Source organism: Lissotriton vulgaris, chromosome 2_1 (assembly GCF_964263255.1).
Source record: "Lissotriton vulgaris chromosome 2_1, aLisVul1.2, whole genome shotgun sequence".
Lineage (NCBI taxonomy): Eukaryota > Metazoa > Chordata > Amphibia > Caudata > Salamandridae > Lissotriton > Lissotriton vulgaris.
Genome location: NC_141687.1, coordinates 996,631,262 through 996,649,393, shown reverse-complemented (window position 1 = coordinate 996,649,393; position 18,132 = coordinate 996,631,262). Strand labels below are relative to the sequence as shown.

Sequence of the window (18,132 nt, the reverse complement as noted above, 5' to 3'; positions counted from 1 at the left end):
CTCAACCCTGTATGGGGCTGAGCTGTGGGGATTTGCCAAACACTATGATATCACAAAATACAAGTTTCTTAGGAACCTGACCTCCCTCCCATCCAGGACCCCGTTTCTCCTATTGTTTAGTGACCTAGGTGTTACAAGGGCCACATATAAAATCCGTTTACGGCCATTGTTGTATTGGCGGCGCTTGTGGCCCACTCCCGAGCAGACACAATATACTGACATTCCGAGAGATGTAATGAAGTCTCACCAATTCACCTCAATTCCTTGGCTTTCAAATATGAAGTCAGCCTTGCATTGATTAGGCTTTTTGATTTGTAGAATCAACACAATGCATTCGTTTTTCAAACCAAAGAGGAGCTCAAAATGAAATAGAAGTTGCTCGTAGATGACGAGGTCGATCGGAAATCAGCTACTGCTAAGAGGGCAAGCGACAACATGGACATCAAGATACGGTGGGAGTGGTAATTATTCTGGGATGAAATAACGGTCCCACTGCATAGGAAATTTTATTTTGAGTTTCGTATCGGCATACTGCCCCTTAGGTCATTCACTGCAGGGTGGAATGGTGAAGGAGGGAGCTCTTGCCCTTCATGTGACCATCAGAAGGAAAGGGTTTCACACATTATGTTTGCTTGTCCAGGTTATTCATCCACCCAACAAAAATGGCTAGTACCGATATGTAGGTCACTAGGCACATGGAACCACCAAGCTGCCCTCCGTATCCTCAGATCAGACACTTCCAAACCAGTGGTCATTTCTTTTGCTAAACATTTGGGTGCAATGTGGGTCCTACGTAAGAAAGCTATAGGTCGATCACCTGCCTAACGATTCAACTAACAGTTTGCCTTATATGTGCCCTACCTTGGTTATCTTTTGCAAAACCCCATTTTATTTTTTTGATATGTCCTATTTATATTTATCTGCTCATAAATGTATACAGATATATATCCTACATGCTTTTAGGAAAATTTATGTTTTTTAATTATGTTTTATCGTGTATGCTACTATGTGAGGAATTGTTCTTTTATGGTCTTGGCGGCCGAAATAAAGAGTTTTGAAATGAAATGAATACTTCAACAACTTACCTCAAAACTGTAACTCAAACAAAGTTCTAGAGACTGAGAACATAGTTTGAAATTTTTCTGGAATAAATACACTTGAGCCATTAGCAAGTGAGCATCTGCATAGGAGGGATTCTGTTCAAGACAGTGCTGCAGGCTCATTTGGGCTGCCTCAATGTCACCTGTTTTAGAAACGCAAAGAAAAAACAAAAATCAATACGGATTCATAAATAATGTATTTTAAAAGATTTAAGGTAGCCCATCTTAGAAATAATAACACTTTAATAACACAATACGTGCATGCACTAGTTAGAGTCAGGTTTTAAGTAACTCTGCAAAATAAAATAAACTGAATTGAGGTCAAACTGTGACTAGGTGGCAGCATTTGTACAAAGTAATCTGCAGGATTTTGATCCTTCCCCGGTTTGTGCACAATCATAGTCATACTCTTGAAGACTCAACCCCCACCTCTTGAAGCGATGGGGCATCCTAGCCTTCGGGCTTATAAAAACTGTAAGCAACGCCTGGTGATCCGTGATGACTGAATTGTTTTCCGTAGAGGAATACATGAAAATGTTTGCAGGCCCACACCACAGCCAGACTCTCCTACTCGGGCAAATTGTGACTCCCTTAGCACATGTATGAAGCATTTTCCAAATGAAAACTGTGCATTTAGGAAAATGCAATTACTAAAGAGTAATTCAGGTTTATGGTAACCACATGCAAACTTTGGAAAATGCACAAAACTGCATTTTTCACAGTGCCATGTAGCGCACACACGCCCCTAGGGCATACGTTCATTTTACATGTGCACATTTACTTTTTGTGAGTGCCTTAGGCCCCCGGGCACGCTTGTCTTTGCATTACCTAATTTGTGATTACTAATTAGGTCATCACAAATTAGCTAATGCAAAACCATTAACACCTATGGGCTTTTTGGCCCATAGGAATGAATGGAGTAATTACCTAATAGTGATTTGCTATTTACCAAATCTCTATTAGGAACTGTTAAGAAATCGCAAAATCTCTGGCAATTCCTAACAACCATAGCATTTTGCGATTACCAAATAGCGATTCGGAAGAAATCGCTATTTGGTAATTGCAAAATGCTTATTTGATACATGTGGCCTATATTGACATTTAAGAGTGTTATTACAGAGTCTCTACCAACGAAGCTAAGAACATGAAAAAAACAGCACCCCAATATAACAAATAATACACTAACTACATATGAATAGAAACCTTGCTGCAGAATTATATATTTAATTGATAAAGAATACATACCTGCCAAATACTTCACCTTTGCAATCAGAAAAACAGCCTGTAAAAGACCTGGTACTGTTTTAACTATTGTCTCCAAAACAGAGGCGCAGTGTCTTAATAATGGAGAAACAGGTTGCCCTGGGGCCGAAGGCTGAAAAAACAAACAAAAGGTGGCATCTAGGGAAATACATTGAAACAAGTGGCAAACATGGTAGAGGTAAACTCAATAGGTATTAAAACGTACCTGTTTAGGACAGAAATTAAGATATTCCCTAATAATTTCCAGCAAGAAATCGGGATTTAATTTCTCAAAATACTGTATCCCCAGGGGGAGGCCTTGCAAAGCAGAAAAGTGTGTGTCCAGGACATCATTTAGTAAATGAATAACCTCCTCTTGCCTTTTATGTTTTTTCATTGCAAGAACTGCACGCAAAAACGACAGCTCCTATGTAAAAAGGAAAAATAAGATTGACAAATGCATTACTTTGACTTCCACCTTCTGATTTCTCAAACATGAAAAACAGTTACTCTATATTCTAATTCACTATGGTTAGGTCCAGCCCTAGATTTTCTGCAGCCCTGCTCCAAAATGCCCATATACATCCCAACACAACCCCCTTCCAGTTACCTGTGCACAACCACACACATCTTCATAGATATGAGCAAATAAGCACATCAACACTGCAAGCAAATGTAAGACAACTTCCGGCAGCACATTCTGCAAAGGAAACCTATATCTGCAGCCACCCGCATGTAAGCGGACACAGCTTTCAATGAATAATGAACACAACTTAATGAATCAAAACGTTTACTTCAAGAATATGTGGAATCATTACGTTGTTATCAGCAACAATTCAAACTCATCAACTATTTCTAAGGGATGGATATGTGATTTGTGACTGTGTTATGGTTTGAGGCCCCAATGACTGTGTGACCGCCATATAAAATGAATAAATATAATAAATATTCCACATAAAACATGGAAAGAATATTTAATGTTCTATTTATCTTCTGTAAATTACGTTAGTGTTTTTTACCCTCAAATGAGGAATTTGGTCTAGAATTCCCTGGAAGTGAAAACGCTAACTGAAAGAGGGACGTTATCCTGTTTAGCATATTAAAATGTTGGACATGTTATGCGTAGGCAATTGTTTGTGTGTGAAAATTGAGGGATTACCATAGATCACAGCCACAAGTGCGTACCAATAGCAGCCTTTCACTTTTTGCATGCTCTTTGAAAAACAGAAACTTGGACAGTAAAACAACTCATCTAGGATTTATCGATTTCCTTTTTTTCCAGCCGCCATTTCCGTCTGACCCAGGGTATAGGGGCAGGCTCTGGCCTTATGCATAGTTATGTTGCCCCAACCGGTTGTCAAAAATGTCAATGATACACTTGCATATTTCTGCATAATTCCAATAAATGGAAGCTTACAGGCCCCAGCCTGAAAATGAGTTATATCCCAGACATCAAGTAAAGAGGGAAGATATTTCAAAGCCTTCATGACTGTGGGCCAATAAATCACCCCCCCCCTTTCACCAAGTCACTAGCCAGTGACTTATTATTTTCATAATATTGAATACTAGAGCCCAAGTACATTTGTAATCACAAATGTCCATAAATCTGCAGTGACAACTGGTATCTAAACTTTAGAAGCAGGAAGTCATAAGGAGGAATAGGACTGGTAGAAAGACTAGGACTGTCAAAGATCTGTGAAAAACACTGAATGGTAAAAATGTTAACATATTAGTCAAGATGGTGTTTCTAATGGAGAGGGAAACACGAAGATTGTATAAGCCACGTAAGATGTGTTTTACTGTAATATGTTGAAGACGTCATTGGAGAGTGAAGGAAGAAAAGGAAGAACACGAACTGCTCTGGAAGACTATATATACGTGGTCGAATGGATGCCAGACGCAGATTACATCACTGAATGCTATTTGAACTGCAGGTCTGGGATGGGGTCACTCTTTGCAGCTCACAAATCACATGAATATTTAAGAAGGAGAGTAGAATGAATAATGTTTGAGAGTTTCACATTAAGAACAGGGATATCTCAATATACTGCCAAAGACCGCACTTATTTCACAAATTACACACGTGGGCCCACAAAAGGAACTCCCTTGAATGTAACTGAGCAGAGTATCACTATTTGTAAATGTTTAAGAGGCTATGCAAGATGTTGAGCAGTTACCTTTTCCATAGCTACTTTCCCCCACAAAAAGTATTCAAGATTATTGTGCTCTCTAGGCCACCAATGTCATTTAATCAATTTAAGAGACTAACAAGAAACTCTCAGAGCTAGGTATCTGCGTAAGACAGTGCAAGATGCTGCAGGTCAACATTTTAGAATGGCATTGTATTATAACAAATTTGACGTGACAACTGATTTAACTCCATCAATAAAGGCCTTCCAGATGTGAGCTGAAGACCTGAAAATTTCAAACTGGAAAGAAATTTGTTTTGTTCAAATTAGGCAAACAATAACTCAAGAAAACGGATGGACTTCCACAAACCATAAGCTTCTCCACAAGATAGTTTAACTTATGTAAATGTATTATACAAGCCCCTTAAGAAAGACTATATAATGCACTGTACTGAATTAATCTTAAAACACTGGCATTAAGCAGTGACAACTGCATTCCAGAGAAGAACATACAAAATAATATCTAGAAATCAAGTTTCATCTTCTCACTGTTACTTATCGAGACAAAATAAAATGATAGCGTGGAAATGTTTCTCACGGTTAAGTAGTACTTCCACTATATATGTGAACATGCACATCTAAGAATGACAATTATTACCAAACATTTGAAAGAAGTTTGTTACTACGGCAATAGCACTTCCATGGTTATCACTGCCAGTCAGTCGTAGTTTACTTCTCTTTTGCCTGCTCCTTATGCTGGTTCGGAACATGGGAGAAGAAGCTCTTTGGAGGTATTACCACCAGGGCTAACTACCTCCATCTACATAAATACACACTTTTAAAACTAAACTGATAAACGTGTGAAAATATAAACAACTTTATGAATTTTGTTATTCCAGCAATTGCTTGTCAATAGTGACCAAGGACTGTACACTGTAAATTGTCTTTTATCCAAGTAATATACTAGCTCTTAACACGGGAGAAGAAGCACTTTGAAGAAAGTTACGAAGGCTTGCTCAACTTCAATAAAACATAGGGAGACACACTGGAATCTTTTTAAGGCACTTGAACGTGACCTAGTCAACCCTGGGATCAAGTGGTAACATAATACCGGTAGGAGGTAATTAAAGTATTTTGAAAGTTCATCAACAGTATTCATGATGCCAGTAACACAATCATATTGAAATAATTCATCCAGAGTTTAATCAATGTTTATATAGGATCTGATAGGTCTCTGATTATGCAACTAGGATCATTGTTGCGTTTTAAATGTCACTGTCCTCTCCCCAGCAATATAGATCCCCAGGAAGGGATCAAAGTAGATACAAATAAAAATAAAATAAAAGTATTTTGTTTACCTTTCACAAGCACTAGGAGAGGCTCTCTAGAACAACTACACCTTCGCTGCACTGAGAGCCAAGTGTAGAAAGGGTTGTACTTGGATCACTTTGGAGAGCCATAGTAAAAGGTGCCCAAGGACATCAGTGGTGAATTACCTCAACCATGATGTTTGGGGAACAGCAGCACCCGCTTGCCCCACAGTCACATGGATGGGGCCCAAAACTTCTTGTTTTATTGTTTAATAACTGGAAGTGATGAAAACTACTCACCCCTGATTTTCCAATTGATTGCTGAATTTCAGTCAGGAACTCCAGCTGCTGATCTGCTTCTTGCAATTGTCCTTCTAATAATTGGCATCGTATTATTCCTACAACACAAAGTTACTAAGATGAATACTAGTCTGTGCCCAAAAACACTTTACATCCATTTTGGTAAGTTTTTGAACACCGCTCATACTATTCAAATGTTTTAAGCGCAGAAAAGCTGTATGCAGTTTCATATCCCCACCAGTCATATAATCTTTCAATCAAAGATCAAGCATATCTTGAATTTGTTGTTGGTAGGGTTTGAGGTAGTTGTAGATAAATACTCACTGCATTAAGCTTAAACTTCCCGATTCTTTGCAAGGGTATCTCCACAATGTAGTTACTCACCCAAAATTTTTTATAATATGGTGCAAGGAAAGATAATTGCTAAAAAATGTATCACTGGTTTCCGAAGTGGCCTTTCTTTGTAATTTTTTTTACCAAATTGATCTTGAGACCAATAAATATACATCTGTCATCCAATCTGCCCACATGTATATTTTTTATGTCAATATATATATATATATATATATATATATATACACACACACACACATATTTATACACACACATATATATATATATATATATATAAATAATTTTGTTGATACCTGTAGCATGCTGAATAATTTAACTTAAAGGGATACATTAAAGATAGAATCTGAACGTTTGTTAACTTGGGCGTAGCGCAAATGTCTAAGTCTCAAATATCGGTCTAACCTGATGGCCAGTTCTGTGTTCATAGATCTAGATCTCTCTCACTTAACATTTTCCCATTGGGTCCTTTCATTGTAGATCAACAATCATATTATAAAACGAGGATCTACTTGTGAAGGGCAGACTGGAAATACAAAAGTAAGTAGAAGCTTAAGATAAAAGATTGTGCTTTAAATATTTTGAAAAATGGTAGGAGGCAATACTAAACTACATAGCTAGATTGTCTGAATGGACTGCAAACCCATTTTACCAATTGTACTGGAAAAGGCAACACTTAAGTTTCTTACGATGAGGATGTTAAAAAAAAAACATGTGCCTGTAGGACATTTAGATTTCAGTCAATTTTAGTCACTTTGTTTGGATAACTGTTATTAATTGCACGGTTTGCCTCAGATTTTTCTCCAGGATCTTCTAGAGAACGAACTTTGCATGCTTTGTGCTTTTTCGGGTCAGGTTTCTATGCATCCTTTCTTTGAAAGTTCACCAGCTGTCTTATTGTTGCTCCTTCTGCTAAACAGTAGACAGCTGTACAAAATATTCGTAGAATGTGATATCAAATGATAATTAACCACTTGCCTAGTAATTTTCTTCTCCGCGCCACATAAGTTTCATCATCTTATACCTCACTCATTTCTATATCAAATTCAGGCAGAGGCACAGCGACAAAAAACGATAAGAGCATAACTCTGCTCCTCCTTCATGATGCTACTCAGAGGACATAGGACAAATACTCATTCCATCCTGGTCATTTCCACAGAGCAGCATGCCACCCATCCTTAAAGGCACTCCACCACCTCGTCAGGGGGAGGAAGCATTATATAAATGTAATTACAATACTAGATTTTCCGACTGTTCATCTAAAGCACAACTCAAAACATTTTTTTTTAAATATAACGTCTATGTTAAAGTAAACACTTAATAAAACACCTACCTGTAAGTGCGGAAACACTAGTTTCATCAAGCGTCATAGCAGTCTTGTAGCATTTCAATGCCTCTTTCACTTTTCCTTGTAAAACCATCTGGTAACCAAGCTCTGTAGCTATATCAGCATCTTGTGAAGCCAAACTAAAGGCTTTCTCTACCAATATCTGTGTTTGCTGAAGAATGAGTGGATTCCTTTCACACTAAAAAAACAAAACAGAAAGTCAATTAAGATCATTCAAAATTCAATGTGTTCAGGTCATCTAATAGGCAGCGGGAGCAAATAAAACCAAAATGTATAAGACAGTAAATCTGCATAATCAATGTTATACAAAGTAAATTCTTAAGAAATACCTTCTTTTCTGCTTTAAAGTCAATTTAGAATGAGAAGAAACAAGTTACCGCTCTCCGTTTCATAAGTGTTGTACGTTACATACCTTATAGAAGATATGCCAGGGCGAGGTAAGGCAAGCTGCCTTGCGATGCCACCAACTAGGAACAAAAGCACCATAATTGCAGCTCACACCTGTGAATGATTCTTTTGCTTGAGAAGAGGTGGATCGCCTTAGGCAACAAAGCACCTTTATTTGAGTTACTGATAATATTCATATAATTCTTCAAAAAGGGATTACATAAAAATAGCTAATATTTACAATGCGGATGGTTTTTGATGTGTAAGATATATAAACTGTAAAATGATAGTGAAATTGAGTAGAAAGTCTTTCATTAGGAAAAGTTAAAGCATATTCACAAAAAGCAAATTTAGCCCATGTTTTTACCCATGCCAAAGGAAGATGCAAAACATTGACAATGCCTAACGTTAAATTCAAAATCCCTAAAAATCATGGCAACACCACTGGGGCAAGATGGCGTCTGTGGCACAGACGTACGTGTGAGAGGCTCCGCTCGGCTGTCCCGGTGTTTTTTGGAAGCGGAGGCTCTCGGCGGCGTTTGCGGGGCTGTTTTCGGCTGTCGTTCTGGTTCTGGGGCCCCGGGATCTCCGCGACCTTCGACGCTGCCAGTGGTTGTTGCAGGAAGCCGTTGAGAGGCGTGAGGAGCCGCTGCGATCGAGTGCGCGCAGCAGCACGGACTGGGGGAAGACCGCAGAGAGACCTGCGAGCGGAGCACTGCTACTGCTGAGTGCATCCGCTGAGCGCGGATCTTTGCATGTTCCAACGGTTGTAATGGAAAGCTGGATGTGAGTTTTTGGTCAAACACTTGTGCAACATACATTGCCGTAAGGAATAGACTGGGGGTTAAAAAAAAAAAAAACTACTGGGTGTCCTGCGCTGTATTACTTGGTGGGCGTTGGAGCTGGCTGGAGTTCTTCCGAAGACATATAGTAAGAGCTACCTACAGTTCTCTGTGGCCTACAGGTTCAATGTGCCGTAGTTTTTTATAAACCTCACAAAACTTGCAAAACTTTCATAAGAGGGGGGAAAATCTTCCCCACCGTTGCTATAGCGTGTTTGTGCCACATTGTATGAGCACGGACTGAGTACGGACTGCAGCTTTGCTAGGGCGTAACGGTTTAGTCTGCACAGTGACTGGCTATGGGACCTAAAACGGCACGTGGTGGGAAAACCAGAGCTACTGGAGAAAGCCAGGTCGGAACTCGAGCTGCACTTGCCGCTAAGCTATCTCAAAATCCAAACAGCAAGGAGCCAAGCAGTAAAGACTCTGAAATTGATAAACAGGGCACCCCTAAGATTCCGCAAATGTTTCAATCTGCTCCTGGGAAAAAGGCTACGACTTCTGCAGCTAGATCTGTTGACTCCAACGGCACTGATGAAGATAATACCGTGGTTGAAGCACTTGATGCTTCTACAGGTCAGTCACAGGGCTCTCAGATACTGCATGTTGTGGCAGGCGATGAGGTAGCCAGCGATGGGGGTGAACATAATGTGGCTAATATGGTTAGCTGTGAAGATGTAATCGACCCGGCGAGCAGTAAAGACAGCGAGTACTATTCTCTCTCCGAACATTCAGATGGAACTGACTTGGATGGTGAATTGGAGGAGGACCTTTCACTCCACGATGAAGTAGCAGGAGAAACTACTCCGATCATGAAGGTTATTAATCAAAGTGAAAGTAGGTGCTGTGTCGGATGAAACAGACACTGTTCGGAAGAGGGATGCTGAAAGAGACGGGGGGCCTGTTGCAGAATTATCGGATTGGGATCTCTCAGGTGGGGAACAGTTCTAGGAGAGATTAGATTTATCTGATCAGGCCAGCGGGGCTCGGGTGTGGAGATATCCAGCCAAGTCTCGCTAGCGGAAATGTATAGGTCTATTGCTGAGCATAGGCAGGAGGCTCGTGCAGAGCATTTAAAAACCATACTGCTTGCCGGAAGTTGCAGAATACGGTTTGCCGTTTGGCTAAAACTTGCAACAACTTCACCGATAGAATGGCAGAGGCTGAAGGTCGCATTTCCTCATTAGAAGACCAAATGGCAACGCAAAAGGAAGAAGTTGCAGAAATAAAGGCGCATAAGGAAGATGTGCACAATAAGCTTGCTGATTTGGAGAATCGACTACGGCACAATAATTTGGGCATCCTTGGGGTCCCAGAAGGCCTTAATGGGCAAGACACTCGTAAATTTGTAGCGGAGCTCTTTGAGTGGAATTGGACCCGGGAAATTCAACGTGAGCATCGATTGCCATTTCGTCAATGACCTGCTAGGAGTAGGCAAGCTGTGCAACATCCACAAGCTATATTGATCTAATTGAATAATTTTTGGGCAAGACAGACAGTGTATGACCTCGCTAGACCTGAGAAAAAGAGATCGGGTAAAGGAATTAAATTTTTTGTGCGTCCAGACTATTGTCACTCTACTGTTGAGAAGCGGTGGCAGCTACGCCAGTTAATTACACCGTTTCAATCCAAGGGCCTACAGGTTTTCCTTCTACAACCAGCGACTTTAAAGATAGTTAATAAGGGACAGAATCGTTTTTTCACTTCCGAGGCCTCTGCTAAAGAATATCTTTACTCTTTGGGTTGATGGCTTAGTGCATTGGTATGGTTGCTTTGGTCATTAATTAGATATGTATAATTTTTTGTATTATGCACTTAGATTGTTTGTTCTAGCTTGGACTTCTAACGGATATATTGTTTGAATATGGGATTGGCCGAGCATTTAGAGAGTCTCTCACATCCATCTACAGGGCGATAGGCCCTATTGCCTTGATTAATGGGGAGGGACACTTGTGGGGTGGGAGGGGTTTGTTGGGTGGGAAAGGGGTGTAGGGGGCACTTTTGGAGTTATGGGCTGAGTGGTTATTGGGTTAAGGGTGAAAAGGGTAAAATGTCAGTTCATAGCATGTGCTGCAATGATTCAGGAACAACTCTATTTTTTTCTTGTATATTAACGAACAGCGATTGTTTGGTGATAATGGCTAATAATAGTTTAAGTAGATTCATTTAAAGTATGTGGGTTGAATAATGTGCTTAAGCAGAAGCGCGTGATTGAGGAATTGCGGCTAATCAACCCTGATATTATATGTCTTCAGGAAACACATGTACCTTGGGTAAATCGTAAGATATTGACTGAATTGGGTTTTACATTATTAGCTGCATCTAGGCAGGCTACCATGAATCGAGGGGTGGCAATTTTGGGGTGTCGAATGATAATTGCTACAGGTAAAGAAAGGGTGGATAATTCTGGGCGGTGGGCAATAGTTGAATGTGCTATGGGGGTGTCACGACTACAGTATGCACCGTATACGGCTCTAATTTTGATCAAACTGAGACTCTGGAGCTATTGAATGTTGAGCTTGCATTGTGGGGTACCCCCCTGTTATTGTTAGGGAACTTCAACGTACATGGCGAATTTATACTTGGGATCCCCAATTTACTAGTTATAGTGGCCGTAAGCCAAAAGTATTTAGAGCACTACGTCAATTATTGTCTCAGCATGGTTTGGTTGATGGATGGCCATTGGCGAATCAGGGTGATCCTGGGTACACGTTTTTCTCCTCTCCACATAATAAGTTTGTTCTGTTAGACTATATTTTTGTACCTAGATTTTTAACTATTGGGGCGAAAATGCAGGTAATGCCACGGATTACGTCGGATCATGGCCCCGTTGTTATGGACTTGCCTCCTTTTAACATCATGCGGGAACAACGTTCATTTACATTTAGTAAAAAGTTATTAACTGATGAAGAATATATATGCTATATCCAAGTATGGGCCAAGCGGTTCTTAGAGTATAACAGAGGTACAGCTACTCAACCAATGGTTTGGGACTGTTTGAAGGCTGGGATAAGGGGCAAAACTTGTAGTTATGGGTGGGCTCAACAGAGGAAACGGAAAGATGCAATACAAAAGCTGCTTTTAGATTTGAAATAGGCTCAGCATGAATTTATCTTGGTAATTAGAGCACATAGGGATAGTCAAACTGCCCAGACCAGGGTTGCTTGTTGAAAGGCGAAGATCAATGGGGTTTGGAGCCAGGATATAGCAATTCAGTATAAAATAAATTAAAACTGAGCGATACGAGTATGGTGAATCTGCTGGTAGATGCCTAGCCCAAAGACTACATGGTCTGCAAGCATCTCAACGAATAGAGGCATTGGAGAATAATCAGGGTTGTCTGGTCGAGACATTGGATGGTATAATGGATGTCTTCCAACTATATTATAAAGAATTATATACCCAGGATTGTCTATTTCAAGATCAGATTGACCAGTTCTTGTCCAGATTTGATCTACCCGAGGTTGGGCTCTCTGTAAGAGAGGAACTTGATGCCCCAATATCTAAGCTAGAATTAGAGACAGCATTGGAGGACCTGGCGCTCAGGAAAGCAGCTGGCCTGGACAAACTTCCTTTAGAGGTTTATCGAATGCTTTTCCCAATTATAAAGGATGATATGTTGGCCACTTTTATTGTTGCTCAGTCCGGTAACCCACCTTCATTGTGGGATGATGCAAATATTGTGGTGTTTAAAAAGAAAGAGACAAGCCCCCTAATCTCCCTGGGTCATATAGACCTATATCATTAATAAATGCAGACGCCAAGATATATTCCAAAATACTTGCTACTCACTTAGTCCAAATTGTTCCATCATTTGTCTCCTATCAACAGCATGGGTTCCTTCCCGGTAGAAGTACGGTCAACCACTTGCATAGCGTTATAGCGGTGTTGGATTATGCTTCGGTATATCGTAAAAATATTGGTTTGATATTTTTAGATGCTGAAAAAGCTTTCGATCATGTGGCATGGGCGTTCATTTGGTCTGTAATGTATAAAATGGGGTTTGGGCCCCAGTTTTTGTTTGCTCTACAGATCATGTATAAGCGACCAAGGGCTAAGATTTGCGCGATGGGGCAAGAATCATCTTTCGTTTATATTACTCGGGGTACAAGGCAAGGATGCCAATGTTCACCGCTACTATTCGCTATTTACATCGAACCATTGTTGCGAATGCTTGGGACTACACAGGGTATACAATCAATGGTAGTGGGGATCATCATGTATGTGTCCTTGCCTATGCTGACGAGATAGCAGTAGTAACATCAGATCCAGAACAAGCATTACGTGAAATTGAGTATGTGACAAGAGTTTGGGAAGTCCTTGGGTTATAAATTAAATATGTCTAAAACCCAGGTTGTTTGTACTGTTGGGCTTTGCCCTATTGAACTGCGAGTGACACACAAGGCTAGTTACCTTGGGATTAAAATTTGGATGTCACTTCAGGAGATAGTAGCTGCAAACTGGGCGGATATATTAGGATCTGTTAAGAGACAGCTGGAAAAGGTGGAATGCCTCCATCTATCGATGGTGGGGCATCACAATGTTTTAAAGATGTGTATATTACCCAGGGTGCTTTATTATTTTCGGATGGTAGCGTTGGAGCTGACACGTGCACAACTAATGCAGTTACAATCTATTACGGATAGGTTTATTTGGGGTTGGAAGAAGGCCGGCGGGCTTCAAAATATATGACATTACCACTCTCAAGAGGAGGATGGGGGGTTCCGAATTTTGTTTTTTTATTATTTAGCTTGCCTTCTTCAAAATATGAACATTTTGGTGATTGGGGGTGAGACAATGCTGTTTGAAACCCCAACTATTTATTTGATGCTATTAGGATGTCAGTCTCGACAAGTGCTGCTTAGATTTCTTGAACCGAGTTACTATAAAAGAACAAGATTTGAGACGGTACTAGCCGCATTTAAAGGGTGGAGATGGATATGTAAATTTATTGCCCTCAATCGCATTAATTTTTATACTCCCTGTGATTCTATAGAACTATTTCCTTCAATATTTTGGAACACTAAGATGAGGACATGGGCGGATAAATGGATTTGTCGCTTAGGGGATATTTTTAATGCCGGGGTTATGGTCACATTTGCTGCATTAATGGATAAATATGCAATTTCTCAGAAGGACTTTTTCAAATATGTACAGCTACGGGATTTTTTTTTTAAGCACCGCAGTATTATCTCTATAGATACTAAAGATCTTCTTGAAGCTTTGAACAAACGGGCCAAAATTGGGACCCTGTATGACAGTTTGTTGATTATGCAGAGTGATGATGTTGATGTCCAAGATGTGAAATGGAGTACTAGACTTGGTACCCCTGGTCAGTTTGTTCAAGAATCTATTGATATGGCTTGTAAAATTACCTTGACTGCCAATCTACGTGCTCAACATTATAAAACCTTGTTTAATTTATACCATACCCCGGCTAAAATGATGAAGTGGGGTGATATGCATAATGGGCAATGCTACAGGTGTCAAGCCGCAGCGGCGGACATTGTACATATATTTTTTGAGTGTAGTGTGTTGGAACCTTTTATTTTATCTATTGCACAATTTTTGTCTTATATTACAAATGTCAATGTGGTGATATCTAGAGAGATGATGCTTTTTGGGCTGTGTAAATATAGAGACACTTTGTAGTTGTACTATCCATATAGGTTCCTTCTTTTTATGGCTATGTCAGTCGCCCGATTATGTATTGCTTCTATGTGGTTGAAACCTGAGGCACCCTCATATGAAATGTGGCGTGCAAAGTTTTACAATGTATTTCATCTAGAATTTAACATCTACCGCATTAAATCATTGAAAAAAAAGCAATTAGGGATTAAGATCTGGCAGCCCATGATACAGCATATGGAAAGTGAGTGTCCTGATTAGTGCCCTTGTCTGTGTTTTGATTACTTTTTGATCATTGTTCAACCATCCTATTTTTGTAATGCTTGGTTTTCTTTTTTTTCCCTTTGCAGCACATTGAATATTGACTGGTTTATGTATGATTTGTATTTTCTATATTTATGCTATGAACTGAATGAAAAAAAAAAAAATCATGGCAACAGAGCTTATGAGCCTGAGGGGAACCGGAGTAAAGACCGACAGTAGAAGGAGGGGGAAGAATATTTTCAAAACAGGGTGGCTTTATTCAAACAAACAGGAGACATCTACGCGAGATACAGATTCAGCAGACATTTTAGGGCACACTGAGAAGATACCAACAATCCTGCAGCCTCACATCAAAAGAAAACAAGGCCCTCAAACAGATTAGATGTATTCTAGTACATTACAAGTGTTAGACTTGAAAATAGGGGCACCAGGCACAAGTGAGCCTACTTGCACAGATGCTTTTTATTACTAATTTGTGCACATCTGCACACCTAGCAAACCAGTTCTGATGGCAAAAAAGCATTTCTCTATTTCAAAGAAATCAAATGCATTATGACGAATCTTGTTTTGTTGCTGATACATGTATTTTTTTCAGTGGCTGCTTCTCCGTAATAGTGGAGGAGCGTCACCCCACTCGTCAGTCAGTCACAAAAAAATAAAATGCTAATGAAACAATATTTTACTTTTCTGTGTCTGGCTCTGACATCACATGACAAGCAGGTGGTGGGCACTTAGAAATGTGCATGTATCTTTGGCCAGCTGCCCTAGGCCGGCCAAACATACATGCGCACTTCTATTTTTCCAAATCTGCTGTGTTCACAGCTGGGTTGAAGAAAAGCTGCAGGCTACACAAAAGTGTCTGAGCGGCAGACTAGGCAACTCAGACCAATCCTGCCGCTGTCTTCCCAGAGACTGCAGGGAGAGCTCCGATGCGGCCGTAGTAGGCTGCGGCGAAAGGTACATTTTTAAAATTATTATTTTCTCTTCTCCATCTCCCCTATATTATACCCTCCACTCGCCCACTGGCCCCCACTGATTGTTTTTAGGTCTCGTCAGCCACCAGTGAATGCGCTGTCACTGTAAGAGGGATGTATATATATTTATTTTTGCAATTAAGGGCTTGGAGCCAGACCTTTGCTTACCATTTGTTCACTAATTTGTCCCACTTCTTTGCTGCCTTCTAATTGGTCATTGCATGCCGGCTTAACTTCTACTCCTTTCAGCTGGAGCATGGACCAAGTACAGATTGCTTCAGCTTGTTTGCTGCCCTTCCGCTGATGGCGCTGTGATTGAGGTACTAATTTTTTATTTATTTTGTATTGCTTTTTCCTCCTCGCACCTGTGTTGGTGCTTCTTCTTTCCCCTCCCACTCCCCCCTTTTCTGTGTTGCTTCTTCCTCTCCCAACCGAGCCCTCTCATTGTCTCTGTTGCCACCTCAACCTGACCTTAGTGCAGGCTTCCCAGCGCTACAGCATGAAAGTTGAACTTTGCTTTTTGTGTGGAAACATTAGAAAGACTGCATAACGTTAATACAAATGAAACTCTACGTATACAATAAAAGTAAAACACAGTTTTAAACAGGTTAAATTTCAAGAACTATCACTTACCGTTCTGCTAAAAGCTAGAGACATTTTAAACCAAAGTTGAGGATTGCATGGTTCAAATCGTTCCAGAGCGTTAATTAAATCGGATAGCTTTGTTGTTGCCTGAAAATCAATGAAAGACTATTTGAAGTACTTTTTAAATGCATAATGAGAAAAGTCAATGGCGTATCCAAAAAAAAAGAATGCATTTACAAGGCAACCAGCACACTTTCTGAATTTTAAGAACTTGTTCTGCTCTAAGTGGATTGTAAGCAAACAAAAAAAGCAGATACATAATTTGGATACAAAATGTGAACATGAACCCAAATAATAGCTTTCTCAATGAAAACATTTACGTCTCATTAAAAGTTTTATATTAAGATTTCCTATTTGGCACAGCAATATCGTGAATGGTCAACTGGGGCAGTCAAACACTATTCAATGGGTTGGTCTTAAGTGGAATAAGTTCTATAAGAGTTCACAATGCAGTTGCAATTCAAAATTCCCAATCACATTACCTAGCTTGAACAGCACTAGCTTAGGAATGCAAATTCTCTTATTTACTTACCTGTATGTTGCATTCACTTATTAAAATGATACCAAAATGCTATCCAAAACCTTTTGGCCTTGCACAAATAACGTCTTAAGAGCAACAGGTATGCTTGTAAGGGATAAGACCTATATGGAATATTAAATATTAGCAGCCTCATTTGTAGAGGAGTTACAAGCCTTCCTTCAAGCTAATGAAGAATCTGTGTGGTCGGCAGCGATGCTGTGGGCATTGAGTAAACTTGAGATGACCAGAGTCTCAGCGACCAGAGTGGGTGGAAGGCCTATAAACTCAAATACTCCACTTGCAACGCTGATCCCAGCACGCCGACGCACAACAAAGAGTGCCTCCTGCCACTGGCGCTGTCTGACCTGAGGCAGGTCTCCCTTGAAGATGGCAAAGCAGTGCAGGAGGGTGGTACCCACCATTTTGGACTCAGCCGGCGACCTTCACGAGGACCTGCCAACAATCGCTCAGGTCTGTAAGACCCTTGACACAGTCTCCTGGGACTTTATAGATGCGATCCCCCTGAGACCAGTTTTGGAGACAACATTCCGCAGGATGGTCCATCTCCTCTAGAATAATCCCATGGCTCAGGTTTGAGTGAATGGTATTCTGTGCGTTGATGTGAGCTCCCTTCCAAGTCCAACGAGGCACACTCCAGGGTTTCCCCCTTTCCCCATTACTATTTGTTCTTGCTATTGGACCATTGGCACGCCTGATACGCTGTGATACATGGATACTAGTCTAGAAGTGGGGGGAGTGGAACTGAATACCAGATAGTGCTATGAGCCAATAACATTCTCCTCTTTCTTAGTGACCCCCACCCTCCCGGCATCTGGCTCCAGCTGCCTACAGATCCTTCCTCTCTATGTTGACACCTCTGGCCTTCCAATTAATGCTAGCAAATCTGCATTGGTGGAAGTGAAGGGAGATACCAGGAGGTGATGTTGGTGCCCTAATATCCCTCATCAACGGAACACATTTGAATATTTCCGTATTGATGTGTCTCACCTCTTGGATTTGGTTCGGACTCTCAATTTTCAAAACTTGACCCTGACTCTTGAGCGGGACCTACATTGCGGGACTAATTAACCT

General features: G+C 40.5%; 1 protein-coding gene across 1 annotated transcript in view; it reads right to left on the bottom strand.

Annotated features, from left to right (window-relative positions):
* TTC21B (tetratricopeptide repeat domain 21B) overlaps positions 1–18,132 on the bottom strand; it is a 502,211-nt gene that overhangs the window by 346,200 nt on the left and 137,879 nt on the right. Inside the window, exons 8-13 of the mRNA XM_086956589.1 lie at positions 16,509–16,607; positions 7,766–7,958; positions 6,082–6,179; positions 2,569–2,769; positions 2,346–2,475; positions 1,086–1,243 (exon numbers count right to left, since the gene is read on the bottom strand). Coding sequence (XP_086812715.1) covers positions 1,086–1,243; positions 2,346–2,475; positions 2,569–2,769; positions 6,082–6,179; positions 7,766–7,958; positions 16,509–16,607 — 879 coding nt within the window. The remainder of the gene's footprint in view (positions 1–1,085; positions 1,244–2,345; positions 2,476–2,568; positions 2,770–6,081; positions 6,180–7,765; positions 7,959–16,508; positions 16,608–18,132) is intronic.